The sequence below is a fragment of the Pollachius pollachius genome (genome assembly GCF_949987615.1).
Source record: "Pollachius pollachius genome assembly, chromosome: 15".
Taxonomy (NCBI): domain Eukaryota; kingdom Metazoa; phylum Chordata; class Actinopteri; order Gadiformes; family Gadidae; genus Pollachius; species Pollachius pollachius.
Genome location: NC_136948.1, coordinates 13,820,085 through 13,847,974, shown reverse-complemented (window position 1 = coordinate 13,847,974; position 27,890 = coordinate 13,820,085). Strand labels below are relative to the sequence as shown.

At 49.9% G+C, this 27,890-nt stretch overlaps 1 protein-coding gene across 1 annotated transcript; it reads right to left on the bottom strand.

Annotated features, from left to right (window-relative positions):
* Positions 1 to 5: 5 nt before the first annotated feature.
* On the bottom strand, positions 6 to 26,635 carry eif2ak4 (eukaryotic translation initiation factor 2 alpha kinase 4). The gene is made up of 39 exons (XM_079752766.1): positions 26,335 to 26,635; positions 26,104 to 26,219; positions 25,848 to 25,950; positions 25,566 to 25,739; positions 25,366 to 25,446; positions 24,722 to 24,864; positions 24,285 to 24,385; positions 24,012 to 24,169; positions 23,130 to 23,671; positions 22,554 to 22,669; positions 21,471 to 21,625; positions 20,501 to 20,964; positions 20,344 to 20,413; positions 20,172 to 20,261; positions 19,947 to 20,069; positions 19,079 to 19,183; positions 18,644 to 18,707; positions 18,450 to 18,529; positions 17,953 to 18,054; positions 17,789 to 17,839; positions 16,808 to 17,044; positions 16,081 to 16,156; positions 15,317 to 15,438; positions 14,950 to 14,999; positions 14,564 to 14,732; positions 13,732 to 13,848; positions 13,468 to 13,533; positions 13,200 to 13,370; positions 12,709 to 12,843; positions 11,002 to 11,109; positions 10,192 to 10,320; positions 7,040 to 7,126; positions 6,745 to 6,857; positions 6,286 to 6,344; positions 5,562 to 5,659; positions 4,955 to 5,023; positions 3,813 to 3,857; positions 2,750 to 2,865; positions 6 to 385 (listed from the first exon to the last, which is right to left on the bottom strand). Exons 1-39 carry the CDS (start codon positions 26,461 to 26,463, stop codon positions 328 to 330), a joined length of 4,992 nt encoding a protein of 1,663 aa, XP_079608892.1. The 5' UTR covers positions 26,464 to 26,635; the 3' UTR covers positions 6 to 327.
* Between the last annotated feature and the right edge of the window lie 1,255 nt (positions 26,636 to 27,890).

Here is a 27,890-nt window from a genome sequence, read left to right as displayed (position 1 = left end):
ACTTTTTATGAAAAGTAAAAAAAGATTTAATCGATTGTGGAAAGCTCGTTTTCTATTAAGGCAGTCCAGTCCAGTCTAAACATTATGCATGGAGAGCTTAAAAACACTGAACAAGGTTTTGGTTTAAACACCTGATAGCTGGTACATTCATTGTATATTGTGTATTATTGTATATTAAAGAAGAAAGCTGCTTCGTTATCTGTGCGTGCGTGTTTACCTTTTTTCCCCAAAGGTAAATGTTTTATAACCGTTGCAACAGGATCTGCGTTGTGACGAGCAGCCGGCGCCACCAACCAGTGTGGAGGCTTCGCTCACACACTCACACACTCAGAGGAGTATCTTGTAGTAGTCATCCTTGTAGCTGTACAGCACCACCACAGCCAACCTGTCACAGAACACACAGAGACGGCATCGCTCGGTCAGATCTGGGTTCATGGGTGCAATCATGCGATACGAGAATCGATACACTGGCGAAAAATATCATCTTTTAAATATTTATTATAATTCTTTATTATCATGTTAGTGCATACACCGGGATGCATCGTTATAAGATTGTTTAAAAATATATTGATTATCGCAGTATCGCAATAATATCTGTATCGTGGACAATGTATCGCGTACAGGTACCCTGTGATTCCCACCCCTAACATTAACCGTCAAAGTACATCCATGGCCCGTTGGCCCGTACATCCATCTCATGGAGGGAGATGCAAGAGGAAAGCTCAGGCCCCTCTGTCTTCAATTGCCCCACACAACATCTGTATGTTCCATAGTTGAGCACGCCACGGTCTGAGCGTGCACAATCATGGTTGAGATAATGAAATTAAGCTATGCCGGCCATGAAAGGGCTTTTGTTAGGAAGGCTGATTCTTGGCCGACTTCGTTTCGCCGACTTTAGGATTCCCATACTGCGTCACAATGCATTTTCTTGATTGCGTGCACATTTTACTTTTCCATGTTCACTATATTATTAGGGAGACTACGTCCGTTCATTGTACCGTCGACGTATCCTATGCGGCCTTACTCTGCACATTTCGCGTCTACAATGGGCTCTTTCCCTGAGGTTTTCCTTCAGTTAATTTATCTCGGGGTTCGGGTAACCTTCGACCGAAAGTTCTGTGAAACATTTTTTCAAACATTTGGCTACCAACGGACAGGAATGAATGAGAACGCACACAATAACAGGCTGACACGGCCTGGGAATATACTCTGAGGCTGCGAGCGAGGCCAACAATGCCCCGACGCTGGCTGCATTGTGGGCTGCCCGCCTGCTCTCTGAACACTAATTAAGCGTTTAACGAACTAGCCTTAATTGGCCTTGCTCACGTCAGCGGTAGCAGCACCCATCTGCCCTGAGCTGTCGTGTGTCATGAGTGTGTGCAGCGTTATGATGCCACAGCAGTGTGTCGGAGGGCCCAATAGCTCTGTCCCCCTAAGAAGCCCGGTCGGGGCCAAGCAACGGCGCTTCGCAATGGCCTTTGCCCCACCCCCCTGCTCGTACGGGGCCCTGCCGCGAGTGTTTCCGCATCCCACGCAAAGAAACTGCTCAAACACACACAGAATATCCTCATTGTTCGCCATCGTTCACGACGCTCATTTATCAGTTGGATCCCCCCCGCTCAATGGCGAGCGGAACACACCGCGCCGCGCGCACACACAGGAAATTGCAAACAACTGGCTCTGTGGAGGCTGACGGGAAGCCCGGGTTGAGCGCCTTTGATTCCCTTTGTGGGGACTCCATTCACGGGAGAGAGAATCCATCAAATCCCCTCACCGCTACGTTGTATGGACATTTTTTAAGCGTCACGACACGGAGAGCCCCACGGACAGAGGCTTTGGTTTTGTGAAAAAAGACTGCTGCCTAGGAGATCGCCTACATTACCACCGGCGTGTCCACAACCGCCGTGGTGACGGGCAACACAATAAACAGTGTTCCACGGCACACTGGGTGTATTAATCCTCTAGCGGTTGGGGGGAGGTTAAAAGCCAGACATCAGAAGACCAAACAAGTCCAAATCCCCCTGCAGATTTCACCTCAGGAAATGGGATCAGGTGAGCATTTGATGTTCGACAGGCAGTAGTTATCCGGCTAACGCGGCCTGCTTTGCTTTTTTTCTTTTCTTTTTTAAGTATAACAGGGTCAGTCTTACGCCTGGGAGTCTGTTGGGTTTGTTCAAAGCGTGTGGGTGGCGGGTGTCCATAAAAGGAATGTCTGTGTTCCCCAGCACCCGTCTAAAGCCTTTTCCTCCCTCCTCGCAGACACATCATCATCATCATCATGACCGTTGGGTCCGTACCAGAGACAGGCCTCACTGTTGTGCAGCATGCAGCACAGCCAGACAGTAGCCAGACAAATATTACTACATACCAGTGGAATAACAAGGGGTTTGGGGTTGGGGTGAGCCCAGGGTTAGCAAGGTGGTGTTGGGATGAATGGGAGAATGAACTGTGAACATTTCCTGTGGCCGTTGAAAATAGTAACTCTGTCTTCGCCTCTTCTAGGAAGTCTCCAAGTCCCTTTGAGCAGTTCAAGGTCTTGCTATGATCAAATCCAGGCATTGCCTGCACTTACTTACTTTCCAGTCACTTTTTGTTTTGTCTTATTTATGTAAATTCAAAGTTGATGCCAATAATAGCAGGAGTGGCGATAGGGTCTCCAATTATTTTCAGATTGGTCTCTACTGGACTTAAGCGCTAAGCACAAGCACGACGTGTCGATGAGCCCACTCAAAAAGACCCACGTACTCACTTCTTCACCATCTTGAGGCGGTGGATCTCGTCACAGATGGACTTGAGGTAGCGCTGTTTGGGCAGGCGGGACAACAGATGGCTGACGCTGATGTTGAACTGATCCTCGCTCTCGAACTGAGAAGAGAAAGGGATGTTAGCAGATGACCTGGAGGTTGAGGGTTCCATCCCTCCCTGGAAGCACCCTGGAGAAGAGGCCTATCCTCTAGCTGCTTCTGAGCAGAAGGCCTGTGTCTCAATACGCATACACTGGTAAAAATAGCTTAGAATTACTCAATTAATGAATAAACATGACAGAAACCGTCTAAATAGAGAGTAGAATTTGTAGTGGGTTCCATTTTTACTTAGCATTTTCAGTCTCCATATGTTCTTTCCAAAATATCTCTAGATCCGATATTTTTTCGCTCTATTCCATAAATATATTATATATATATTTCTCTGCTTCCAAGCAGCTGACAAGACTTGGCCACTTCTAAAAGCAGGCTTTTCCTGTCCGACCTGGCTACATAGGGTATTGTCATGTGTGTTTTATATGCATATACATTTATATAAATAAATACACAAGAGGTACAGCTAATTCTACGCCTTCTCACACAGTTATGTCATGGAAAACGTAATCTGTCTTTGTGTTTTTCACCGTTTAACAGCCCCCGGCTCCATCCGCCTTTTTTAATAAGTCTCTCCGATGGAAAGCAGCAGTATAGCGGGTGTCGTTCAGCTCAGGATTTTGGAATGTGAACATTAACACCTATTCAGGGCGTGGTGTTCAGACTGAGCGCTTTTTTAACTGGCCTGTGCAACATGCTGCCTGGGGCCGTCTGTCTGTCTGCGTGCGTCGGGACAATAAAGCAGACCGCTTTGGGAGGAAACCGGGCCGTTTATGTCTGCCGTCGGACCGAGAGGTGTTCCCCAAACTCCCACTCAACAGCCCTGGGAACGTACTGTACATTTTGCAACCCGGGATTCCCTCTTCCCGTGGAGAGCGAGAGAGGGAATCCCATTGTGTTCCTTCCTCGTCCCTCCACCCCTTCCTTCATTGACTGCACCGCAGGGGGAAAACCAACCTCCAGAGCCAGGAAGTTGATGAGTGTTTCCTTCTGCAGGTCCACCTGTGGACGTAAACACAGGAGAACAATGAGGGAGCTGGACACAAGCGGAGCACGGCCCAGCCTTATCGCAATGCTGCATTACATTCCACCGACGGAGCGGAAAAGGCACCACCAACACTGTGCTTTCTGCAGGAAGTTTGTTAGCGATGCCCTCCTGGAGATAAGCTGCTACTGCTGCAGCGAGCAAACAACCAGTAGCTTACCGCACGCACGCACACACTGTACCATCAGAACATTCTGTTCCTTCATAAAATAAGAAATGTGGGGACGAAAGCCAGGGATATACTTCAAACGACAGGGGGATGAGCTTGAAAAATATGTTTTTGGATGAAAATGGGCCACAGTTGGCCAACAAACTCAAGTGAAACATTTCTAGGGTCGAGGCCAGAGAATGAGGTGAGCTGGTGGAAGCACTAAAAGCAAGGATGAGCACTGGTTGTTCATTATATCATTCATATAATGTGCTGAAAATGATATGAATATCTATGTTTAACCATTCACAAGAACAATTTGTCAAATTAAGTATTCTTGGGATGAGTAAAAAGTTCACCCGCTTTCACATCGATATTTCAGAAAGCTGAAGTATCTCAAAGGCTTGAACCCAAGACAATCGTAAAACTTATTTTCAATGTTTTTTGTTCCCAACGGAACCAATTACAACAGAAATTTGACTTCAGACGAAAACGCCAGCAGCCATAATTTATATAAATGATGACTCTGTGCTGGGAAAGCCAATGTTATGGTATGGTTGTTTTTCCAATATAGTTGTGAACGATAGATAGTTTTGTATTGTTTATGTTTGATTAATCTGTATTACTAAGCCACTGATGCCATCTCTAACGGGCATGGAACATTTAATGGGAAAATAAGACGGCATATTTTCCCTAAGAATACTTTACTGCAAATCGTCCATGAAACTATAAATAAACAGATATATTCGTTACAGGCAGTGAAAGGAGAATAACTATCAAAGATTTATGCTATTCATTCTCTGCGATTTCACATATGCATTCTAGAGATAAGGCGGGGAAAATAATTGTGGTGGGAAAGGAGTGGTCGGACGGGAGTTCAAAATGATGCACAAATAAAAGACTTACGGCCAGAACTTCGATGTCGCTGTTCTTGTTCTGCAAATTGCTACCAAGAGTCTGCAATCTGGATTGGATCTGAGAACAAGAAAGAAAGAAGAGAGAAGGAGCCCAGAGGGGAGGAAGAAAGGAGAGAGAGAGAGAGAGTGTGTTCCCATGATGAAGACAGAGCAGTGGAAAACAACATCAAAAAATAAAAGAATCTTAAGCCTGCCTATCCTCCTCCTCCTCCTCCTCCTCCTCCTCCTCACAAGTCAAAAACGCTGTCTGTGACCAAAATCCCAGAGAGAGCGGGGAGAGACGAACCAGACGGAAGTGGGCAAGAGACAAGGACGAGAGCTAGCCAGCCATGAGGAGAGAGAGAGAGAGAGAGAGAGAGAGAGAGAGAGACCTGATATTTGCAATCAATCTTGACAAAGAGGACAGAGGAGTTGCTGGCAGTGAGAGTAATATTCCATCATGAGATCTTAAGGCTCCAGACGGTTCTCTCACTCTCTCCGTTGGTCTCACGCTGTGTTACGGGACAGGACCTGGCTCACTGTGTGTGTGTGTGTGTGTGTGTGTGTGTGTGTGTGTGTGTGTGTGTGTGTGCCTGTGTGTGTGCGTGCGCACCGACCTGGGTCTCATAGCGTCGCCTGGCACTGGAGGGGACCCTCTCCTGGCTGATGACGTTCACATTCACCGTCCCAATGCTCCCATGCTGCTCTGATGAACCTACACACACACACACACACACACACACACACACAAAAGTACTCTTTAACCGCCATCCCTCCTGATGTCATTCTGCTGAAGGCCATTGTTACATTTTCCAGGAAAACCTGTTGCTTTCAACAGCGAACCGCAAGGCCAAGGCCACGCCCATACCCCAGAGGACGACTACGAAAGCGGCCCTGTGTTTAACAATTGTTCAGACCATTAAAGTGTGGCTATGTGCATGTGTCTGAAGGGGGAATTGTGCGGCGCAGCAGTGTGAAATCTCACACTTCGGAATTTAAACAATTCTGGGGCTCATTGAGAAAGTCACTCCGGAAAACGACCGGTTCAGTCGGTTCAACGTCTGAAAATAGAACGTCAAACGGGCACACATCTCCTCACAAATACCCGCTGTCGTACATACGCAGCCAATTCATTTGCCGCAGTACAACCGTGACCTTAACGTTATTCAAACGTTCCTTATAGTGGTGATTTGAGATTTCACCTCAAGTGTATCCAGATCTTCAGCCCCCCCCCCCCGTGACCTTCACCCTGGCGGTGTAAACACTGTGCTCATAGATGTTCTATATGTCTGGCATTGGGAGCACCAGGGTAGGGTTCAGCAGGGCTGCCCACGGCATTACCTGAGGAGTTGGGGATGGACCCTTTAGGGTTCTGGAGCGAGATGCCATCACAGGTTTCCCTAGTGGGCGTGTGGGTGGAGAAAGGGGTGAAAATGTGAAAGGCATCTCGACAAGCCATTATCTTCCTGCTCTCTTTCAATTCAAAGTCACACTGTGTGAGATTGGGCCCATCCTAGTTAGTCGCTAATCTCGGATCCAGAAGTTTGACGATGCTATAACCGAACTTCTGGAGGGGAGAGCACACCCTAACTAACAAAGACAAATAATATCAACAACAAATATATCGCTGCATTTTTTACAATGTATTTCTACAATGTATCTCTACATCTTCTACAATGTATTTCTACATTTTCTTCAATGTATTTCTACAACAAATTAATTTTATTTGAGTTGAAATGTTACACATTGGGACGTCCAGCGAGGTGTACATTAGATGGGGCAGACGCGCCGCTTGGTTACCTGCCGTTCCTCTCCTCCAACAACCTGGTTCGGTACTTCTGGAGGACATGGTCCACCAGGTCGCCCTCCGGAATGCGTTTCTCCGACTGTCTGTCCTTCTCCAAGGACTTCACCTGCGGACACATGAAAAGGTTTGGTACTCCCTCCTCAAGTGACGTAGCTGCGGTGACATCTCACACATAACCGCGAGGTGCCAACGAGCACTGCCGACTGCATGCCGTCTAACTCCAACCTTCTCCCTGCCTTAGTCCAGGTTCTTGTTTGGCACAGCTTTGAAACGTGTGGGCGTGCCTACCTTGATGTAGTTGCCCTCCTTATCAGAAACCAGAGCCATGGAGGTGATGCCAGCCTGCCTGCACTGCTCCAACAGCGTCTCCTGGGACTACAACAGACACAAGGGGAAAAAAGCAAACAACATGACATTCCCACCGAGTGTGGAGTTTCCTGCTGCAGCCAATCATACAGAGCCTCGCTCCGGTTGTGGGGGTGGGGGGAGGGGGGGGGGGGGGACACGCTTCGCTATGGTGGTCCGCTGAGGGGAGCATGCTTGGCAGGCTGCCATTTTCTGCGTGCAGTCCTCAGAGGGCGCCGTGCGTGCGTCCGTCCGTCTGTCCGACACATGGAATCCAGTGTGGACAGATTGAACACAGTGTGCCAATAGTATGCCAAGAAGGGGAAGACGGGGAAGGAGGGATGGGGGGGGGGGGGGCTAGTACGCAATTGTCCAGGGGTGTCATCATCGCCCCCCCCCCCGGTGGGTGACGTGAGCGGATGTGTCCTTCAGAAAGCCTAATTCAATTGGAGAAACATCCAATAAAAAGCCAATTCCCGTTGTCCCCAGTCGCAACACTGACGTGTTGGCCGACCCAGAGACACACGGACGGCAGACAGACGCACGCTTGGCTGCAGCCCTTCCATTGGAAACATCAGAGCATGTAAAGGAGAGTAATGCCGGCCATGCGGCGTCCTGTTGCTCAACGGGCACGGTTGGCGGGCTGGGGCTTTCTCCTGGAACCGGTGCACACAGACGGCACCCCGTGCCCCTGTGCCAAGGCCTGCCTGTGTGTGTGTGTGTGCGTGTGTTTGTGTGCCCAGCTCAGTGCAGTGCGCTCAACCATGTCAAATGTGGCTGTGTGATTTATCCCGCTCAGACACCGCCAGGCGTTTGCATCTGGCCACTCCGTCACACGTCTGACCGAGTGGCACCGAACAAGCCCTGCACTGTGTGTGTGTGTGTGTGTGTGTGTGTGTGTGTGTGTGTGTGTGTGTGTGTGTGTGTGTGTGTGTGTGTGTGTGTGTGTGTGTGTGTGTGTGTGTGTACACATGTGCGTGTGTGTCTTCCCTTCACGCTTGCACCGAAGCGTCACCATTTCTGGACAAAGAAAACAAGTAAGAGAACTCAATAAAAGCAGGTTAGCCGGCGTTGCCCGAAGGCACGCGGGCAGCTTGGGGCCACATGTCTCCTTGGCTTCATAGCGTAGCTGAGGTTGGTTCCAACCAGTGTTTTGTTTTAGATTTTCTTGAATCAGTTTATATTTGAATTGTATAACTGTATTATATTTAATTTCCAGTGATATTGAATAACGTTTCATTGTAGTTTTAGTTTTATCTTCAGGAGTTCTGTGTCTCTGCTATTTCAGTATCAGTTTTGCTATAATTATTTTATTTCTTTATAAAAACAAATCATTATATCACCGCTGGCCTGCTCCATCAGAGTATTTACAGATTCCAACTTATTGAATTGATCCAGGTCTTGGACCACAGAGGTTAGCTTAGATTAAGGCCAAGTCTCACCTCGCAAATGCAGTGAATTGTAAACAGGAACCAAAAAAGGCTGATGTTAAACGTATGAATCATCTGTCTATTCCCTTTTAAAGTTCAGTTAATTGTTTCTGCAGAGCCACATTGAGTTTCTATTTCAGTGAACAGAGGGCTTTCTCCAACAGCTTTCGTCGATTTCAGTTTCAGTTCTGGTGAACCACAGATCACACCGGGTCCAGCCTTATACATGCTTGGTTTCCACGCACTGAGGCCAATGAAAGGTCCAAGAAGCGTCCCGAGAGGTCAAGGCCTGGCATGGAGGGGGTTCACTATGAGTAGACCACCCCACCGCTCCGCCCCCGGTCCACCCCAACGTGCGGCCGCGGTTCAAGGGGATCCAGGTCCATATCGTCCACCTAATGTGGGCCTGGAAGGGATGGCCTCAAGGGCCGAGCTGCCTGATGGTCCCAGGAGCCCAACGTCTCCCGTTTCGAGCCAGGAGGAGATATTTTTGAGGGATTTGGGGGGGGGGTTACCCCCTGGTGTTCTTTTACTTAATATATGTCCAATTATGTGCAACAATGAAAACAGCGAAACCAAAGAAGGTCATAAATGGAAAAGAGAGAAGAGAGAGAGAGAAGATAGAAGAGAGAACGAGAGAAAGAGAGAGAGAACAATAACAGGTTCTAGTGAGGGACGGATTAAAGGAAGAAAAAAATGAAAAATGATAGGACTTTAGAATAATCACAGGTGGTGGAAAAAAGAAGATGCCTCAGCAGAAATACAAAGCCAGGGACTGGGGGAGGGTGGGGATGCTGTAATAACACACCACTTACAGACAAACACACACACACTGTCACACAAACATGGAGAATTTGACAGAGCTGTGGCATCGGTTCCTTGGAAGATCCTAGCCCTTTACCGGAGAGCGACAAATAACTTTGCTTGGACTGGTCGAGATCTTTCGTGATTATTCCCCAATCATCCCTTGGTTTTTTCCGCAACTCCAAAACACACACACAGTAAAATTTAGCTCAGTTAAAGACAACTCATTACTTCAGCTCTCCATAAGGCCTCTTAATCCTCCATTACCGCTAACCACAGAACGAGGGGCACACTATTCGGCTGTCTACCGCTTCAGAATCCAACCATGATTACAATGGTGCGCCCTCTGCAGGAGAAGTGCTGTCATTACTCAACAAACAGGACACATGGTTTGAGGACCTTCCTCCATGTGGTTGAGGTCCACGTTATTATTAATAATAACCACCATGGCAGTAAGTATGTGTATCTGTGGCATATTGCAATGAACGGTTCCACAAATGGCGCCCATAAGGCCCAGTGTGCTAAAACCAGTGCTTTCACCGTGTCTATATGTGTGATGTCTTCACATTGAACCGCTCGCCAGGGGCGCAAAAAATTGTGAGCCATATTGGTGCTATTATTCCCTCCCCTTGTTTCTGGTGCTGACCGGTGTAGAATGCCTAACCACCTGACAGACCACCTGTGGTGGGCATTCTGGAGCAAGACCCCAGCATGCACCTGCCGGATGACTCCTTTAAAATAGATTGTGTCTTATAACATGCGGACGATGAGGATGAGGATGAGGATGACGAGGGAGATCAAGAGGAAGAGGACGAGGAAAATGAGGAGGATGATGACGATGACGATCGCGCGAGCACCGACCTGCGAGACGTCGTAGGCGATGTCAGCGGGCACGCCGGCGCCCCACAGCTTCTGGACCACGGTGATGGCGCGAGGGACGGAGATGTGGCCCACCGGCACCACCAGCACGTCACAGGAGCTCATCACCGGCTGGCAGACAGAACAACAGCACGGCTGAGTGGCGGTTTACAATTTAGGGCGAGATGCTTTTATCCAAAGTGACTTGCAACGGTTCTTACACGCATGCACACACCGACGGCGGAGTCGCCCCATGCAAGGTGACTGCAAGCTTGTCGGGAGCAGCTAGGTTTAAGGTCTCTTGCTCAGGAGCCGGGGATCAAACTAGCAACCCTTCCGGCTACAAGAAAACCCGCTCTGCCGCCTGAGCTAAGCCGACCCCCCCGAGTGCCAAAGGAGACACCCATGCTAACCAGACACTGTATTGGGATTTTGCAAAAGCAACGGAGCGTTGTGTTGTGACATCTTTGTCGCAACACAAAATCCATGTAAACATATTTACATTTGTTTTGTTGTTATCTTCATAGAATGCTCAAATGCTGTCCTGTGGTGAGCTGTTCCACGAACCAGGGCGACCGAATAAGCACTGCTGGTGCTCCCGTCATATTGCAGGAAAAATATAAACCTAAAATAACTTGCAGTGAAGCGAGGTGGAGTGATGATAGTTATTAGCATGTCGCTAAAAGTGGCAGAGCCTTGGGCCAAAAGGCATCATTAAAGTTGAAAACCTGTCTGCTGCACCTTCATTATAAATAATGATGAATATCAGAACAGTGCGTGCGTGCGCGTGCGTGCGTGTGCCTGTAAGCTCACCGGCTCCTCCATGCTGGCCATGGCAGCACACACTTTGTCCAGGGCCACACTGGCCCCTACTGCAGTCGGGGCCGGGGTGGTGGAGGCTGGCCCACGGAACTCCAGCACCTGCCAATCAAACACAATCAATACAAGATTGATTGATTGATTGAAAATTTATTTCGAACATGTGAAAGAAAAACAGAAATATCATACAAAAAATAATGATGTTACACAAAATAGAAAGCATAATTAGATACCTGAATGACAAATACTTCAAAAAAAAAACCAAACACAAAGACCTCACGTCAGACAGGACTCCTGGACCAGCTGCCGTGGCTTTACCGCCTGGGTTATAAACGCGTTGTGGAGAGCGGCCGTTTAAGGCGTTGGCCAGATGTGGTCCACGTGTCGTTGCTCCCCAAGAGTAAACGTGAAAGCAACATGTCTGATAGTGGCAGTAAAAAGTTTAAGCACTGCAGCATCGTTTTACAAGACACTGGTGTGTCAGTGATCGCTCCTCCCCGCCAGGCCACAGACCCGGCGATACGAGGCTGCTGACTCAACGTTTGAGGGTCTGGGGCGGGGAATCTGGGCTGACGTCGGCTGTGATTGTGGTGCATTGGGGGGGGGGTCTCAAGAGAGGCGTTTTGAGGACCCCCATAGTGTTAGCCTAACGCCAGACAGCAGACAACATTCACATTCATTTTCTCGTATTTGAGGCGTGGTTTATGAATGCCTGGAGCCGTTTATTGGGCGCTACGAATGTCTATCATCTGAGTCTGTACGTAGCTCATAGCCAATCATAGCCAATCAAAGCCTGTTGCTAGCAGGGCAAAGACATCCTTCTTGGTAATGTAAGATTTTAACGCCGAAAGTTGCTCTTTTTTCAAAATAAACTTGCGTTCTAAACTACTTAGAACACTATAAGGCTGCATCGAAAGGTAACTTCGCGTCTGCTGCCATTTTGGATCCGTAAACTACAAGCTCCGGTGTGTCACATAGACGTCGTCATCGTCTTGCCGTCCCTCCCCGTTCTGTGTTTGGTTCCCTATCTCAGGCGAAAATCAGATCCATGGAATCCAGGCTGCCTAGCAGCGCAAAATGAAATCGCGCGCAAGGCAGCATGGGTATACCCAGGCTACCCTAGAGTGGTAGCGGGTGGGCAAGGATTTTTTTAAACATGTTTGATATTATCGACTGTACTGTACTATACTGGAATACACGAACGTACACAAATATGCCGTTACTTAAAATGAATGCAAATTATGTTATCCTGGCCAGGATGAGCTCTTTCCGGTCTATGGGAGTGGTTGAGAATCCGCTCGATTGGCAAGTTTTCAGAGACGGCTAGGAGGATCTGGTAGAAGAGTTTCATGTGTGGAACCCCTCTCCATGTTCCACAGATGAAAACCCTGCTACCAGAATCTCTGTACAGACCACTGACCCGACAGCAAGGCAAGAGCGATCGCCAAGGCCAGTCGGTCTCTCGGTGATCACTCCTGCCACTCCGGCGATCGTCCAAAGCAGTCGCACCACCGACTGCTTTGGGCTGATACCTGTCGGGTGGCTGGTGTGTACAGTGTATGTCCGCCCCCTGACTCTCGCCTAGGCGGTAGGAGGCTTTAGGATAAGGGGTTCAGCATCTTGCTCAACGGTGCCTGCAGGTATAAGACACGCAGAGAGCAGTGTTCCATCTGTACAAGAGATGCTAGAGGAGGTGCTCACCAGGTGGTCGTAGCGTCCCCCCGCCGCCACGATGTCCGCCACCGTGCGCTTGCGCTTGCGGATGAACGCCACAAACTGGAAGATGACCCCGGAGTGGTGCTGGACCTTGTACACCAGCCCGAGGTTCACCACCACCTGTGAATGACGACAAACAGACATCAAACAAAACAGGACAAAAGATCAGCTAAACAGAAAACCACTTTCGGATGGCAAATATAAAACGAAGCGCTCAACTGTTCAACCTTCATGATGTTAATTGACGTTAAGCCCCGCTAACGAATCAGTGACTCCGCCCCCCACAGATTCGGATCATTTTTACTGTCTCTGCGTTACACTTTCTCCCTCATTTTATATTCACAAATGATTTTCTTTTTTTCATATCAACGTGCGATTGTGGTTGGTATTTTTAGACTTTGCACTGGGCCAATATCCTTGCGTCACGTGCAAACTTAGCCTGCGCTAAAACTCCACTGAAACATGAGGATGCCCACCTGCAGCTTGACGCCGAGCCGCTTCAGCAGTGCCGTGAGCTCCTCCAGGTCCTTGTGGCCCTGCTTGGCCAGCTGGGTGACGGCCGTCTTCTGCTTGGTCAGCGAGTGCAGCAGCGGCGCCAGGCTGGCCAGGTCGCCCTTCTGCTCGATGTACTTGTAGAGCGTCTGCACCTGCACGCCACAAACAGCGTGAGTCTCACTCAAAACAGCCCCAGGGGGAGATGTTAACACAGGGGCGTGTTTCCACAGCCGCAGGGACCACACTCACGCTATTGGTCGACAGTGACATGTTGCAGAACTTGGCCTCCACTTCCCTTTTGGTCAGCTTCTCACTCTTTGAGGGGGGGGAGGGGGGGGAGGGTTCAGAAAGGGAAACAAGGGGTCAAGGTTACACAGCGGTTATATAATGGTCCTGATCACCGTGGCGGGCGGGGTCAGTCTTGGCTTGGCTCTGAGAGATTATGGATACGGCACTGCAAACATCTGGGGCGCAGGTGTGTGTGTGTTTGTGTGTGTGTGTGCGTGTACTGACCATAGCGTCACACAGTATGTTGGAGGCGTGGCTCAGCTTGTCCTCAGGCACGCCGCTGTGGAGCAGGATGGCTTTCAGCAGGCTGGTGTGGTTCAGGTAGATGTTGTAGTTCCTCTCCTGCGGTCAGGAGAAACACCAGGCTTGAACTTACCCAAACCGGCCCCCGATATCACTCCCTCACCAAGCGACACACCAATAACCACTTCCTGTACCATACTCTCAGTGTGAGTGAGTGAATGGGTGTGCGTGTGTGTGTGCTTGTGCGTGGGTGTGTGCTTGGATGTGTGCGTGTGTGCGTGCGTGCGTTCATGCGTGCGTGTGCGTGTGTACACAATGTGTCCCTCGACCCCTTCTCCGTGACTCTCCTCCTGGGGTGTTAAAAGCCTCCACCCAAACAGTTTGCAAACACATGCATACCACATTTCCATCTTTCTATCCAGTGTCCTCACACATTTTACAGGACAAAGTACATATTTCAGCGATCATGTAATGGACGAATATTTAGATATTCGGCCATTAGGGATTTAGATCATTTTATGTTTTGGGTCAAAAGCAAGTGAGGTTCTAGCATCGCACCACACTTATTTTGGGAGCCGCGTCATCAATCACAAGACGTCAGAACGCATCGTTGGACGTCGCGTCATTAATACTCTGAAATATTTAGAGGACTTCCTAAATAGAAGGAAATAAAGTGTAACCTTGTCTCAGGAAAACTTTGGCCTGCATTAGGAATGCTCAGTAGCACGCATGCCGTGCTGAGCGTGGGCTACGGCGACGGGACCGGAGTAGTGATAGGAGCTTTGGGGGGCCTTAAGGGGCCTTCAATGCTGACCTGCAGGGCGGGGAACTCCTGGATGATCTCGGAGATGGTGTAGATGACCTCCGCGTCGGGGAGCAGGCTGTTGGTGACCGGGGAGACGATGTCGAAGGCGCACTCAAGCAGCTCCCTGGGGTGGGCGCGGTCGTGCTTCCGTGGCCGGAACACGCGCTCGATGCTGTACCTTCGGGAGGCCGAGAGAGGAGGAGGAGGGAGGGAGGAAGAGGGGGACCGGGGCGCCGGAAGGAGAAGATTCCTGAATCTCCTTACTCACTCGATTTAACACTGCAGACAGCAGCAGCTATTATTATATCTACATTATTGTGGATTTTCTATTATTAAAGCACAATGGATGAGCTAATTAACGTCACATTAACATCAATTGAGTGCTGAAACCGTACCTCTTCAAGTTGGTGATTTTAATGCGCGCAACGTATCTTGCGAATGCCATCTGCAGGGGGGGAAAGGGAAGAGAAACCCATTAGGGAACCCGGATCAAAGAGGACGCCGGGTACCGCTGGAGGGACCCCTCACAGCGCTGCCAGCCAGGCTGTAATCAATCATTTTGTGGAAACAGCCATTTAGTCCTCTGGCCTTCCTGAAGGAGCCCAGATCTGAGGAGCTACTGCTGATTGCAGGCTCACACTCTCCGTGTGTGTGTGTGTGTGTGTGTGTGTGTGTGTGTGTGTGTGTGTGTGTGTGTGTGTGTGTGTGCGTGCGTTCATGCGTGCGTATGAATGTATGTGTGTGAGTGCGTGCGCTCCTCACTCGGAGGTCATAGGGCAGTGTAACCAGCATGCCGCTGTGGTCCATGAAGCAGGCCAGCTCGGTGCCCTCGTACAACTTCCTGTTCCTGGGAAGGAGCAGGGGGGTTTGGACACGCACAGCACCTGGAGATACAGGAGTTCTCACACACACACACGTACACAAACACGCACACACACACACACACACACACACACACACTTTCCTTGTTATCCTGAGGTCTGTGCACGCACACACACGCTCACTATGATGCTAAATTGACACCAGGATGTCCAACGACATTTCCATAAGATAACACAACCCTCGGCCCCCGGGGTACAGATGTGAGCCACGGGTAGGTACAGGGGGAAACGTGCGGAAACAAATGGGTGCAGCTGGGTGTCATCAGTGAGGAGCGGGGACTGAAATAGCCACGGCTGGCTTCACCTGCGCCTCTCCTCCCGCCCCCCCCCACCCCCCCCAACCCGTCACACAATGTGGGGCCTGTTCTGGAGCCAAACGCCGCAGCAGATGGCTGATCCAGGACTGCAACGAGACCCAGAGCCGCACAGCGGGTCAGGAGTCCAGGTGGGCCCCAAACACACACACACACACACACACACACACACACACACACACAAGCGTGCCAACATAGCATGTGTGCATGTTTATGTGACGCGCACACACACACACGCGCAGGTGTTCATGCGATGCTCACACACACACACACACACACACACACACAGAGTATGTCAACAGTACGCGTGTGCGACTAGCAGGGGACTGACCGTGCTTCTTGAAGGTTCTGGTGATGGTTTCGTACACATACTGTTGCAATTTGGCGCTGTAGAAATGGAAGCTGCCCTGGAGGAGAAGCGAGCAAACAAACAAAGGCTCTGTCAGAGGGACGCAGCAGAGAGGACGGCCGCAGGGCTCGCCGCTAACCGCCAGCCTGGCCCTGCATCGGACCGGGCTACCAGCCCTGGTGAGCGAGGGATAACACACGGGAGGACCAGGAGAGGCTCCACTCATGAATGTGTCTGCAGTGACACCTAGAGGTGAAGGGGAGTAACGACACTGCTGGGCTTATAAGAGCTTCATGCTGGGTGGTTCCCTCTTTTCTGGTCTGCTCGTCAGTATTAGAGCAATTATTCTCAAAAAAAGAATCAACATTAATTAGTCATGTTGATTGTGCAAAAATGCTCTCTGTCACCACATCTCACAGTATGCAGAAGTATACGTAGATTAACCCAAAAAAGTTTCCTTTTATTATTTATGCAGAAAGCAATTATGTATATAATTTTATTACTTCTTGAATTTTTTACTTCATTTAGAATTTTGAAAAATGTTTTATTTTTTTAAGGATGCATTTCTTAAGGACAGACATCCTTTCATAAACGCTCGTTATCCGAATCGAAACAGTGAACCTCTATGTGGACGGTCAACACCGCTAGTTTACAAACAACAACAACAACAAAACCCTTCCAGATCGCCCCCCCCCCCCCCCCTCCCCACCTTGTCGTGGTCCATGTCGTAGGCGTAGTCCATGACGGGCGTGGTGTTCTGGGCGAACAGCTGGCCCACCATGGAGCGGTAGGCCTTGCCGTTGACGTTGGCCATGGTGTGCTGCAGCACCTCGTGAAGCTCCGACTCCTCCATCAGGGGCGGGGGCAGCAGCTCGCTGCGCAGCAGCTCCTGGGCCGTGGGCCGCAGCGCCGGGTCGTGGTTCAGGAGCCACAGCATCACCTTCCTCTGGGGGGGGGGGGGGAATGAATGCAGCTTTCTTCACTATAGGTCATAAGTCCGCTTTTGAGTAGTAGGGGGAAAAAAGCAGCATTCATTGATTCCCTTTCGCGTCATCCTAGGACGGCAACGTGTATTGCGGTCGCACCGGATTGTAAATATTTCTGGAACAGGAGCAGGAATAACTTCTTCAATATAGATATCACGCCATGATATAACATTGGATTTTGTCTCGAGATCGTTCTCTCCTTAGGCTACAGGATTTAAAGAAAAGCCAAAGACAGTGTTTGAGCTGTTCCCAGCCAACGAAGGCTTTTCTGGGGGGAAACATTTTAATCGTTGAGTGGGGGGCTATATTAACTGGTCAGGTTCAGGGTATCTCTCTCCTGCACAAGCCCCCAGCTGCATCAGATCTGGGGGTCGAAGATTACGTTTTTAACTTACGTGTTCATTGCAGTGGAGGTTTGGACCACGACCCCCCCATAGCATCACTAAGTAACCCACTTCATTACTTTTCCTTGAGAGTAATGAATTCCTTTAGAGTTTTGTTTTAATTTAAGGGGGGGGGGGGGGGTGGGGACTGTTGTTAAAACCCCTAAATTGCTTCCTTAAATAAATCCCCTGATTATCGAGGATAGAACCCGGCACGTGATGACTGTACTGCCGCCATGTGGCCTGTGGTCGGCCGAGCTCCACGGACGCTACGCGGCGCGACCGCCACGCTAACAGACTAACGAGGGGCTCGCCGCGCACCTGCATCCCCGTCTCGTACTGGTCGAAGTCTTCCGGGAACTCAATGGCCTCCTGTTGAAAGACAAAAGAAGGACATGTGGTGAACAGCCACGAGCCCGCCTCCCACCATCCACCCCCCCCCCCCCCCCCCCACCAGAAGGGTACGGTGGAGCCAGGAGACTGACCGTGCGTAGCTGGCCAATCACGGAGATCCGCTCGGAGCCGGTGGTCATGGGTCGGTAGGACATTTCGAACAGGATGATCCCCAGGCTGAACAGGTCCACTTTCTGGGGGACGGAGCAGACACGGGGGGACGGAGAGGACACCGGAGCGTTGTTAGGCTTGCGGAGGGTTAATGAGGCGGAATGCATGAGCGCTTTGGGAGGGGATTAGGAGTCATGATGGAGCATGTGGGACGGGGCACTCCAGCTCTCCATATCGCTGCTGGGCCTCGGGAAAACCTCCCCTGTGCTGTGAGTCACGCATGTACGCTGGTTCCCTGGTGGTCCAGGGGTGAGGAGTCAATACTCCACACATCGCCCTAGGGGGGATTCCTCATCAGGGAACATTGACGTCCTGAAGCTCCCATCTGGGATTGATTAAATGTCTGTCTGATCTATTAACATAAGAAATACGACATTCTATAATAAACTGACTTTGTAGCCGGGGTTGGACGCGGTACCTGGTTGTAGGTGGCTTTGGCGTTCCCCTGGACCTCTGGGCTGACGTAGAGGGCTGTACCCACCATGCCGGTCATGTTGCCTGGCAGGGCAAAGACGGAACAAAAGCATTGCAGCCGGTCAGTAAACACAGCAGAGCCCTGACAGGGTGTTACCGCAGAGCGGATAAAGGAGTGGGTGTAGTCTTGTTGGTTACCTGAAGGATCCGACTTAGGCATCACCGCAGGGCCAGTCTCCTCCAGCTCCAGTTTACCTGCAGCCTGGGGACCAGTAACCAGGAGATGGATATTAGCAACCCCTAGTGGTGTAAGTAAGACTGGACAATTCAATATTATCGTTTAAATTCAGATCAAGGTATAATATTTGTATATTCATACATTATAATTATGTTTATCTCATACGTTCTGTAGGGTTGTGTGGTCTGCGTAATTCAGTTTTTCAGCCATCTTAATCAACTGATAATAAGTTAGGGCTTGTGAGTGTATACAACGATTATGATTCATGGCTCTGTTCTATGGATGAAATTGAAAAACTTGATTGATTGTATGTTTTAATTAATAATTCAAATATAATTAAGACAGATATATATATGTGTAGTGTATATTAATAGCAGGCAGCCTATCCATCCTACCACATTAGCTCTGTGGTCAGTGGCCAGGCCAAAGTCTCCTATCTTCACATGGTCCTGGGAGTCCAGGAAAATGTTGACTGGCTTCAGGTCTCTGTGGATCATACCCTGGTGGAGAGGAGGAGGGGATGGAGGAGAGGAGTGTAGGAGAGGAGAAAGGGAGAGAAGTAGAGCAGAGATGGAGAAGAGTAGTGAGAAAGTCGTGAAATGTGTGTTAATGACAGAGCCACCTTAAACCACCTAATCTAAGACAAAGGATAGAATCATGATAACCAAATGGTTCAAACTGTACATTATGCATTAAAAAGTCACGCTAATTCTGTGACAAACCTACACTGTTTTAATTATGCTCAATTCAAACTGATTATCGCACGTTTTAATAAAATAACTGAACCCGGGGCTTCGGTGAAAGCGAGCCTCTCATTCCGGTGTACGTTGACTAAACCCATTCCCCAGGGGGATCCCTCCCCAGGCCCAGAATTAACACTGAAGGCCTCCTTGACAACCCATCTGTGTTATGTGGTATGAAATTATCAAAGCATATCCCATGTAAGATGAAAGCAAAATCGTGTAATTTTGCTGGCGGAGCATGAGAGGGGAATGAACCCGAAGCAGACCTCGACTTAACCCCGCGGCGTTCTCCCGCCGCACACGCCTCTCCTGATCTCACATGACACCGTAAGCCAGGCACTAGCTATTCCCCCGTCTCTTAATTCATCTCACTCCACGCCGCGTCCGCCACGCAAGGGCTGACTAGAAACAGAGGCGCTCGCTTCGACTTCACACACTTCTGGCGGCGTGTTACCGTGTTTCAAACCCATCTGTTTGACACTAGAGGGGGCTGGGCACACACACAGAGACACACACAGACCTGCTCGTGGATGTACGCAAGGCCGTCCAGGATTTCCCTGAAGAGCCTCCACAGTCGGCTGCTGTCCTCGTGCAACCCCTGGTCGATGGTGTCCCTCAACGTGCTCTTCTCGCAGTACTCCATCTGTGGGGTGGTGGTGTTGTTATTCAGTTGTTATTTCATTAGGCCAACGAGCCCCTCTAGTGGTGAGTGGGTGGTACCGCAGCCCTACGGGCGTGCCCTTACTTGTATGTACAGGTAATGTACGATGAGGGTAGATCGCTCCGAGTCTGTGCTCTCTGTCGTGTCGGCGGCTTGCCTTTTGCTTGGTTCGACCTGCATTACAAAAAAATATTCCGTCAATAAAATGGTTAAATAAAAGCGCAAGAAATAGCAGGTATAAGTCAGCGCGTTTTACCAGTGACAGGTCTTCAGCGCTCTCATCGCCGTTATCGAAGATGATGTCGCTCGAGTCCGAGGCCGACGGCCTGCATCCACAGAGGATCAACCAACAATCAGCCATCGCTCCGGATTCAAAACGCCAAAGAACCAACGTGCGACGGAGCAACACTCACATAAACGACGCCCCGAACACGTCTTCTTCGTCATCATCATCATCATCGTCCTCCTCGCTGGAGGGGTGGCCGCTGCACTTGGCGCTGGACGACCTCTCGATGGACGTGGACCACTCCACCGAGCTGGCCAGCACGGAGGGCGGGGCGTTCTTCTCCACGGCGTCGTCCAGGCCCAGGGTGTTGAGGCCGTGCGAGAGGCCCCTGGCCGCCGCCGCTGCGCCGGGGGCCGCCGCCCGCTTGCCGGCGGGGCTGCGGGGCTCGGAGCTGTCGGAGCAGTCTAGCCTGGAGGCGGCGGGCGGCGTCTCGTGGCGCTCGATCCAGGCGTTGTAGTAGCGCACGATGTTCTCGTGGTTGAGGCGCGACAGCAGAGTCACCTCGCCCTTGATGCGGCGGAACTGCTTGCTGACCGGGTTGACCTGGATGCGCTTCACGGCGTAGTAGCAGCCGTCCAGCTTGTTCTTGACCTGGGGGTGGAAGGGAAGACAGCGGTTGGTTCATGGGAAAGGGGCAGGATAGCGCAGAGCAGTGGTTCTCAAATGGGGGTGCACGTACCCCTAGGGGTACTGCACGGGTACTTCACGGGGTGATCTGAAAGTTTGTGACTGTGTCAATTCTTTTTCGACCTTGAGCAAGTTTTTGATCCTGAAGGCTAGACGATAGGAAATCGAGAAAGTGGTTGAAACACCAAAATGTCATCGGTTTCAGGAAGAATATATTTGATTAGGATTCACCTCTACATGCTTTGAGCCTCCCCTGGCGTTGTGCTTCTTTTGTGGGGAGAAATTTGTCAACCGCTAACAGACCCATGTTTCACCCTTTTAATAATCATGTTAACACTTCCAAATAGAACTCACACAAATGTACTGATTGTAAGTCACTTCGGATAAAATTGTCTGTTGAATGCCCTAAATGTAAATGTAAGACCCTTGGTGTAGAGAGGTGTAGACAGAACTCATCCCGGGCGGCTCACCTTGATGACCGCCCCGAAGGCTCCCTTCCCCAGCAGCTGGAGCTCTTCAAACTCCTGGAAGTAGCGGGAGAACTGGGGCTGCAGCACGGCGCTGAAGGGGGCGCCGAGGATGTGGCTGTGGGGCAGCACTGAGGACGGGAAGTCCTCCGCCTCCACTGGGGACAGACCACAACAACACCGGTCAGACGGGGACAGACCACAACAACACCGCTCAGACGGGGACAGACCACAACAACACCGCTCAGACGGGGACAGACCACAACAACAACGCTCAGAGGGGAGAGCTAACGGCGATGAGGATACGAAGGTTAGAGGACACTTTAGATGAAGGGAGTCAGCCGAATGTAAACAAATGTTATTTGGTGTTAAAAAGTTTTTATTTTTCGTGAAAGAAAAAGTTTCATCTATTGCTTGAGAATAAGGGTGTAACGGTTCTGAAACTGAGACTAAAAGCGCTATGCTTTGGTGTTAGGGTCCAAGACAGGGTAAGGCTTCCTCTGGCACCTGTAGCAAAACGCTACGCTGCGTATGGATGGTAGAGCTCCGTCTGAGCAGTGGTTTATTTAATATCTGCGTCTGAGTGAGGGTTTGGGTTTCTCAGGCATCTATAGTATAACGCCATGGTGTGGCGCACATCGGATACAATTATACTTATTATAACGCTCAGATACAACAACAGTATTAAAAAATGTATCACAAATTTGCCGTGGGTCATAACCATGGGGATAACACGCCCCAACCTCCCTCCTTACTAGAACTGTCAGACCAAAGGGCATCTTTTTAAATATCAGAGTTGAAATCACAGCTAAAACGGTGGATCCATTTCCACTTTGAGAGGAAGTCGTGGTCATTTAGATTTATTTTTGTTTATGAAAATGGTTTTCTTCTTGCGAATATCTTCACCGGTCATTTGAGAAGATTGCAGGTAAATGTAGGCAGACATGTCACAAATATCGGATTCATCATAAAATTCATCATCACGTTAATATAGAGAAAAGCGCTTAAATTAATTCATAAACTCTTAAAACTTCCTAAACAAATAATTCCCGGGTGTTAGTTTTCCTGTGTGCGTCCCTGCCGTACCTTCTGGGCTGGAGTCCCGGGCTTGGGGGACTGGTTTCGGTGGTGGGGGGTTGAGGAAGGAGTGTTCAAGGAGCTTCTTGGTGTTCCAGCGGTCCGCGTCGTTCACACACACACACCTGGCGTCAGAACAGCACAACGTTGATAAATCGTCTCAGACACAGACACACACACACACACACGCATAGACACAAGCATGAGTGCACGCGCGCACACACACACACACACACACACAAACACACACACAACGCCGATTATGAAGCTGTTGTCAGTATGGTTTGGAAGCGCCCCAATCTACATCCTATTAATCCTATTTAAAAGAGCTGATGGCCACCTTAGCTGGATGCATAATAGGGCGATGGAATGTCAACATAGGCATGAAAAACAAAAAGCAACCAAGCGTTACTTCAGATCAAATACTAAATGTAGGCGTGACCCACTTCCTCGCCCTGTTTAGAATGAGGCACCGCCCTTCAAAACACACAAAGTGCCACATCAAACACAACAGGCCAAGTCACGTGTCGGGGTGCGATGAAGACTGTGACAAAGCGGCCGACTTGATGACTCGCTCAGGCCCACCTCTTGAGGAAGTCCTGGAAGTCGTCGGGCAGGCCGGCGGGCACCGCCACCGGGTACTCCTTCACCTCCCTCCCCTGGCTCAGCGCCAGCAGCATCAGCCCCAGGCTCCACACGTCCCCCTTCTTGCCCGTGGGGGCGGGCAGGGCCGTCTCCTCGCAGAAGCGCACGCGGGCCGGCACGAACACCTCCTCCCTCAGCACGTCGCTCAGCCTCTTGGACAGGCTGTAGTCTGTGAGCCGCACGCCGCCCCGGGGGTCCAGCAGCACGCTGGAGGCCCCCAGCTGCTTGTGGACCACCGAGTTGGCGTGCAGGTAGTCCAGGACGGCCAGCAGCTGTGCGGCGTGCTGCCGCAGCCGGTCCAGGGCCACGGGGGTCTGGCCGAGCAGGCTCTGGTTGAGCGAGGTCCCGCCGGCCACGTGCTCCACCAGCAGGTCCACCACCAGGCAGTCGTCCCGCTCGCTGGAGCTCAGCGCCTGGTAGCGCACCAGGTGGGGGTGCTCCAGCCGCAGCAGGGAGCTGAGCTCGCTCTCCGCAGCGTGGATCTGTGGGGGGGGGGGGGGGGGGGGGGGGGGGGGGGGGTGGACAACGTTAGTGAATAAAACAGATGCACAGGCACGCAGACACGTAGACACACTAACTAACACACACACACACAACATTTTGCCTCTTTGACTGAGAGGTAAATACAATCTGACTTCTCTGAATGTTAATAGTTATGCACCGTTATTGTAAGACGGAACTATTATGCATGCACTAATAAACATAATCATTTTAAAAAATGTGTTTGGATTTCAAACAGCTGGTCTGCACTTTGTCTCGTTTCTTTTAAGAAAAACTGGCACTTTTTCGTTGTTCCTGTTAAGTCTGACTGGTGGGACTCGCCTGCTTTTTACAGTATTCGATTTTGCTCTTCTCCTGCTCGGTGAAGAACTTCCCCATCTTCTTGTTCCACTGCAGTGCCCACTCATAGACCACCACAAAGTCCCCTGAATGGGCCTCCAACCCGCAGTACACGCTGCGGCCCAGGCGCTCACTCTCGCCTGTAGGGAACACATTCCCACCTCACGCATGAATACACAGAAGTGCTAGCGGACTAACAGGGGTCAAACTCCAAACCACCTGTCCGAAACAGAAAGCAGGGCCCGACTTTCTTACCCAGGCACTTCCCTCGGTGGACCAGCAGTTCCCCCGCTGATCCTTTGTTGAAGAGGAGTGGATTCGGCAGGGGAGGGCTGTCTTCGTTGAATGTCTCTCGTCTGGTAAAGCGAGGCGAGGTTAGAAGCGTATTTAGTCGTTTAGCACTAAACACTTTCAGAAGGGAGGTTGAGACCACCACAGCATACAATCAAAATTGGAGAAACTAAAAAAGAATGAAACAAGTTCATAAAATAACTAATATGACGTAGGTAATTTAGATTTTTATTAAAAAAAAGCATTAATTAATATTAAAAAAAAAAGAATAACTTCAATAGTTATTAAGTTACTAGGTTTACATAAGGTTCATAGTAGTTGTAGCTCAGACCTAATGCGTACCACATGACACAGCATGGATCCATCCTAAAGTGTTTAGGCTCGTCTGGTGGGGGGGGTACCTGTGGCGGGTGTTGGAGGTGGTCCGGCGCCGGGTGCCTCTCTTAGGGTCCAGGGGTTCAGGGGTTGGTCCGGTGAAGCTGGGTGAGCTCAGGCCCAGCGGGGGTTCTGACGTGGGGGGCTGCTCCATACTCTCAAGACGCTCCTGAGGGGAAAACGCCACATTTATCCAACTTATTATCTGCTTATCTCTGCAGTATGTCGGCCCAAGATAGGGTCGTATCTTGACTCCCAGCGCACAGGTTCTGGGGTCGGTAACCCTAATGACAGACAAAGACTCCTTTCTGCTCATTAATAACATGTATCTGAAGTATCTGAAGTTGCTTTGGATGAAAACATCTGCTTAAGGAATAAATAGTAGAAGTGTGTTGGCTATGCTTGTTGTGTTTCAGTGCAGTGGGGCTGTTCTTTTTCAGTACAGCCCAACTTACTTTCATCAAATGACTGCGAAAAGGGCAGAAACAGTGGCTTTGCTGGCGAACAGAGGAGATCTTTGCGAATATTCATCCATTAATTCATTCACATAAACACAGCAACAACAGGAGAGTCTGGCTGTTCATGCAACGAATGTGTGTTCAACATCACTGCAAACATTTCATTTCGGTGAGTGAGCGATTGTTCATGATTATGGGAGTTTTTCACAAACCAGTTTGGCCATTTCCTTTCTTCTCTTCTCTTCCCGTTTCTCCTCCTCCCTTCTTTGGATTTCGGCCATGATCTCCTTCTCCTAGAAAACCCCACAGACGCCATGCCGGTTAGTCTATAGACAAGGTCCCCCCCAAAAGATATTCCACAGAAAACCATCTAGGATCTGCTTCGGTTGGTGGTTAAGGCGTGGCTGCTCACCATCGCCTCTTCCTGCTTGCGGCGTTGGTCCAGCCTCCGTTTCTCCTCCAGGTCCAGCTTCTCCTGATGCCGCCGCTGGTTCTTCAGCATCTCCTCATGGAAGGAGCTCGGCGGGGGCTTGTTGTACTGACTCAGGAAACCCTGGACATGGTCGGCCAGCTCATAGATCATCACCTGTGGGAGAGGACGGTTGGTTAGAGGGTGTGTGTGTGTGTGTGTGTGTGTGTGTGTGTGTGTGTGTGTGTGTGTGTGTGTGTGGGGGGGGGGGGGGGGGGGGGTTACCTCTCCACGCCGCACCGACACAAGCTTGGTAAGCTCATTGAGAAGACACTGGAGGTTTTCATTGGAGAGGCCTTTGGCATTTTTCAGCTCCAACTCGGGAGGCCTGTCGGATATATTACCCACAGTCTGTTACATACGTATAGCTATCGGATTCTGCTCTCTGGACAGCTGCTGCCATCATTCATACTCACACTCACACTAGCAGATGGCTTGTGGGTGTGGTACAGCTGGTGTATTGAACATGGCATGTACTTACGCATCGGGGTACGTGGCTGGGCATTTGACCTGCAAGTCTACGGCCACGTAGGATTCCTGTCCGGTGTTGAGGCCATTGGGTCGGAGGCAGAGGTACACCTCTGGGGGCCTTTCGATCTGAAGTACATGCAAACAACCGTAATGCATGAAGGATTTGGCATATGGTAGCCACAACAACTCTCAAATCTACTACACACTATGTGCATTAGCTTCATGTTTGTATATGAAATACCTTCCATTTATCGTTATTTCGTAAATCCTTAAAATCATCCCCGAAGATAGACGAAAGGGCCTCTAGTTCGTTTTCCTGATGAACTAAATAGTCATCTCGTTCTTCTGTGAAAGTATGCGGACTAGTCATGCTTCTGACCAAACTACATCCCACCAATGTTCACACCTTCACATCCCGGAAGAAAGAGCTATCCGCTCGTTGAAGGTGAGTTTGAAAAGTAAAAAAACAAAAGCTTTCCGATAATATAAGTTGCACACAAGTGACCGATCTGTACGGTTAGATACAGGCTGCACGGAGTGGACTCGACCAAAACAACGCTGCAACTCTGGCGCGTTCCACGTCGTCCCGTCGCAGGAGAAACGTCACTGCAATGTGATTGTTTTGTAATTTTCCACTAGGTGGCACTGTTTCACACTTACTCAAACCCAGAAATAATTTGGAAGAGTTTGTTGCAGTAATGCAGCGACTTGATGATGATCGTTTTGACAGATTTCTGATACGGGTGGCTCGAGGGTATGTATGAGAGTGGCCTTGGGACAAATTTAATTTAAGTGCATTGAGGAGTAAGCGATTGCACAAATTCAAAACAAGCCTCCATTATGTTTCTTAAATAAAATATATAGCATATCTCAGCAGACATTTCCAATTCATTTGATATCTATATCTTACAGAGCAAAGATATTAACTTTGCGTGCATGCCATATCACCAAAAATCAAATCTGTAAATACAGAGCGTGGAAAGCCTTTACTTAGGCCCTTTGCTTTCACACACACACACACACACACACACACACACACACACACACACACACACACACACACACACACACACACACACACACACACACACACTGTGATGGAAGGTCCAGCCCCCTTCATCCAGCCGCTATCTGTGGAGATAGAGAGGAAACACTATTAATAGGAGGCTTCGGTATCTGGGGGTACGAATTCACATTCCCCCCTGAGACGAGATGCCACCAAGATACCCCTTACTCACTACCTCTGGGCTGCTCTGGTCTCACCCAATTGACTCGGAAAGGCGCTACATTTTTGAAACAGTATACCCCTGCTCGGATCTCTTCTGCTTCCTCTCCCTGTGTCTGATTCAGATTTCGAGTATGGGCAGTTGGCCTCACCAGATGTGTGGACCGGAGCGTTGTCATGACATACCAACGGCTCATTGAATGATGCCCCTACAACGAGGCTGCATAGAGGACAGTATTACCTCATAAGGTCCAGTGTACACCAAGGGGAGATAAAGTGCAGATATTGGGCGGGACAAATATGGAACTCATATCACACACTGGCCCCGCGGAGCGGCGGCAGTGGGCTGCACATTAATGACAGGGGCGCTCACAATGACCTTACAAGGAGACGGCTGGGCCAATCAGGCCGAGGCAGCAAGAGCCGCGAGCCACTGAGACAGTGAGACCAGACACAGACCCCAAGTGGCATTACCATCAGCTGTTCCTTGTGTTAGGTGGGCTCAGCTCACGCACACACATATGCTCACACACTGTTCGCACACGCTCACACAGATGATCACACACATACAA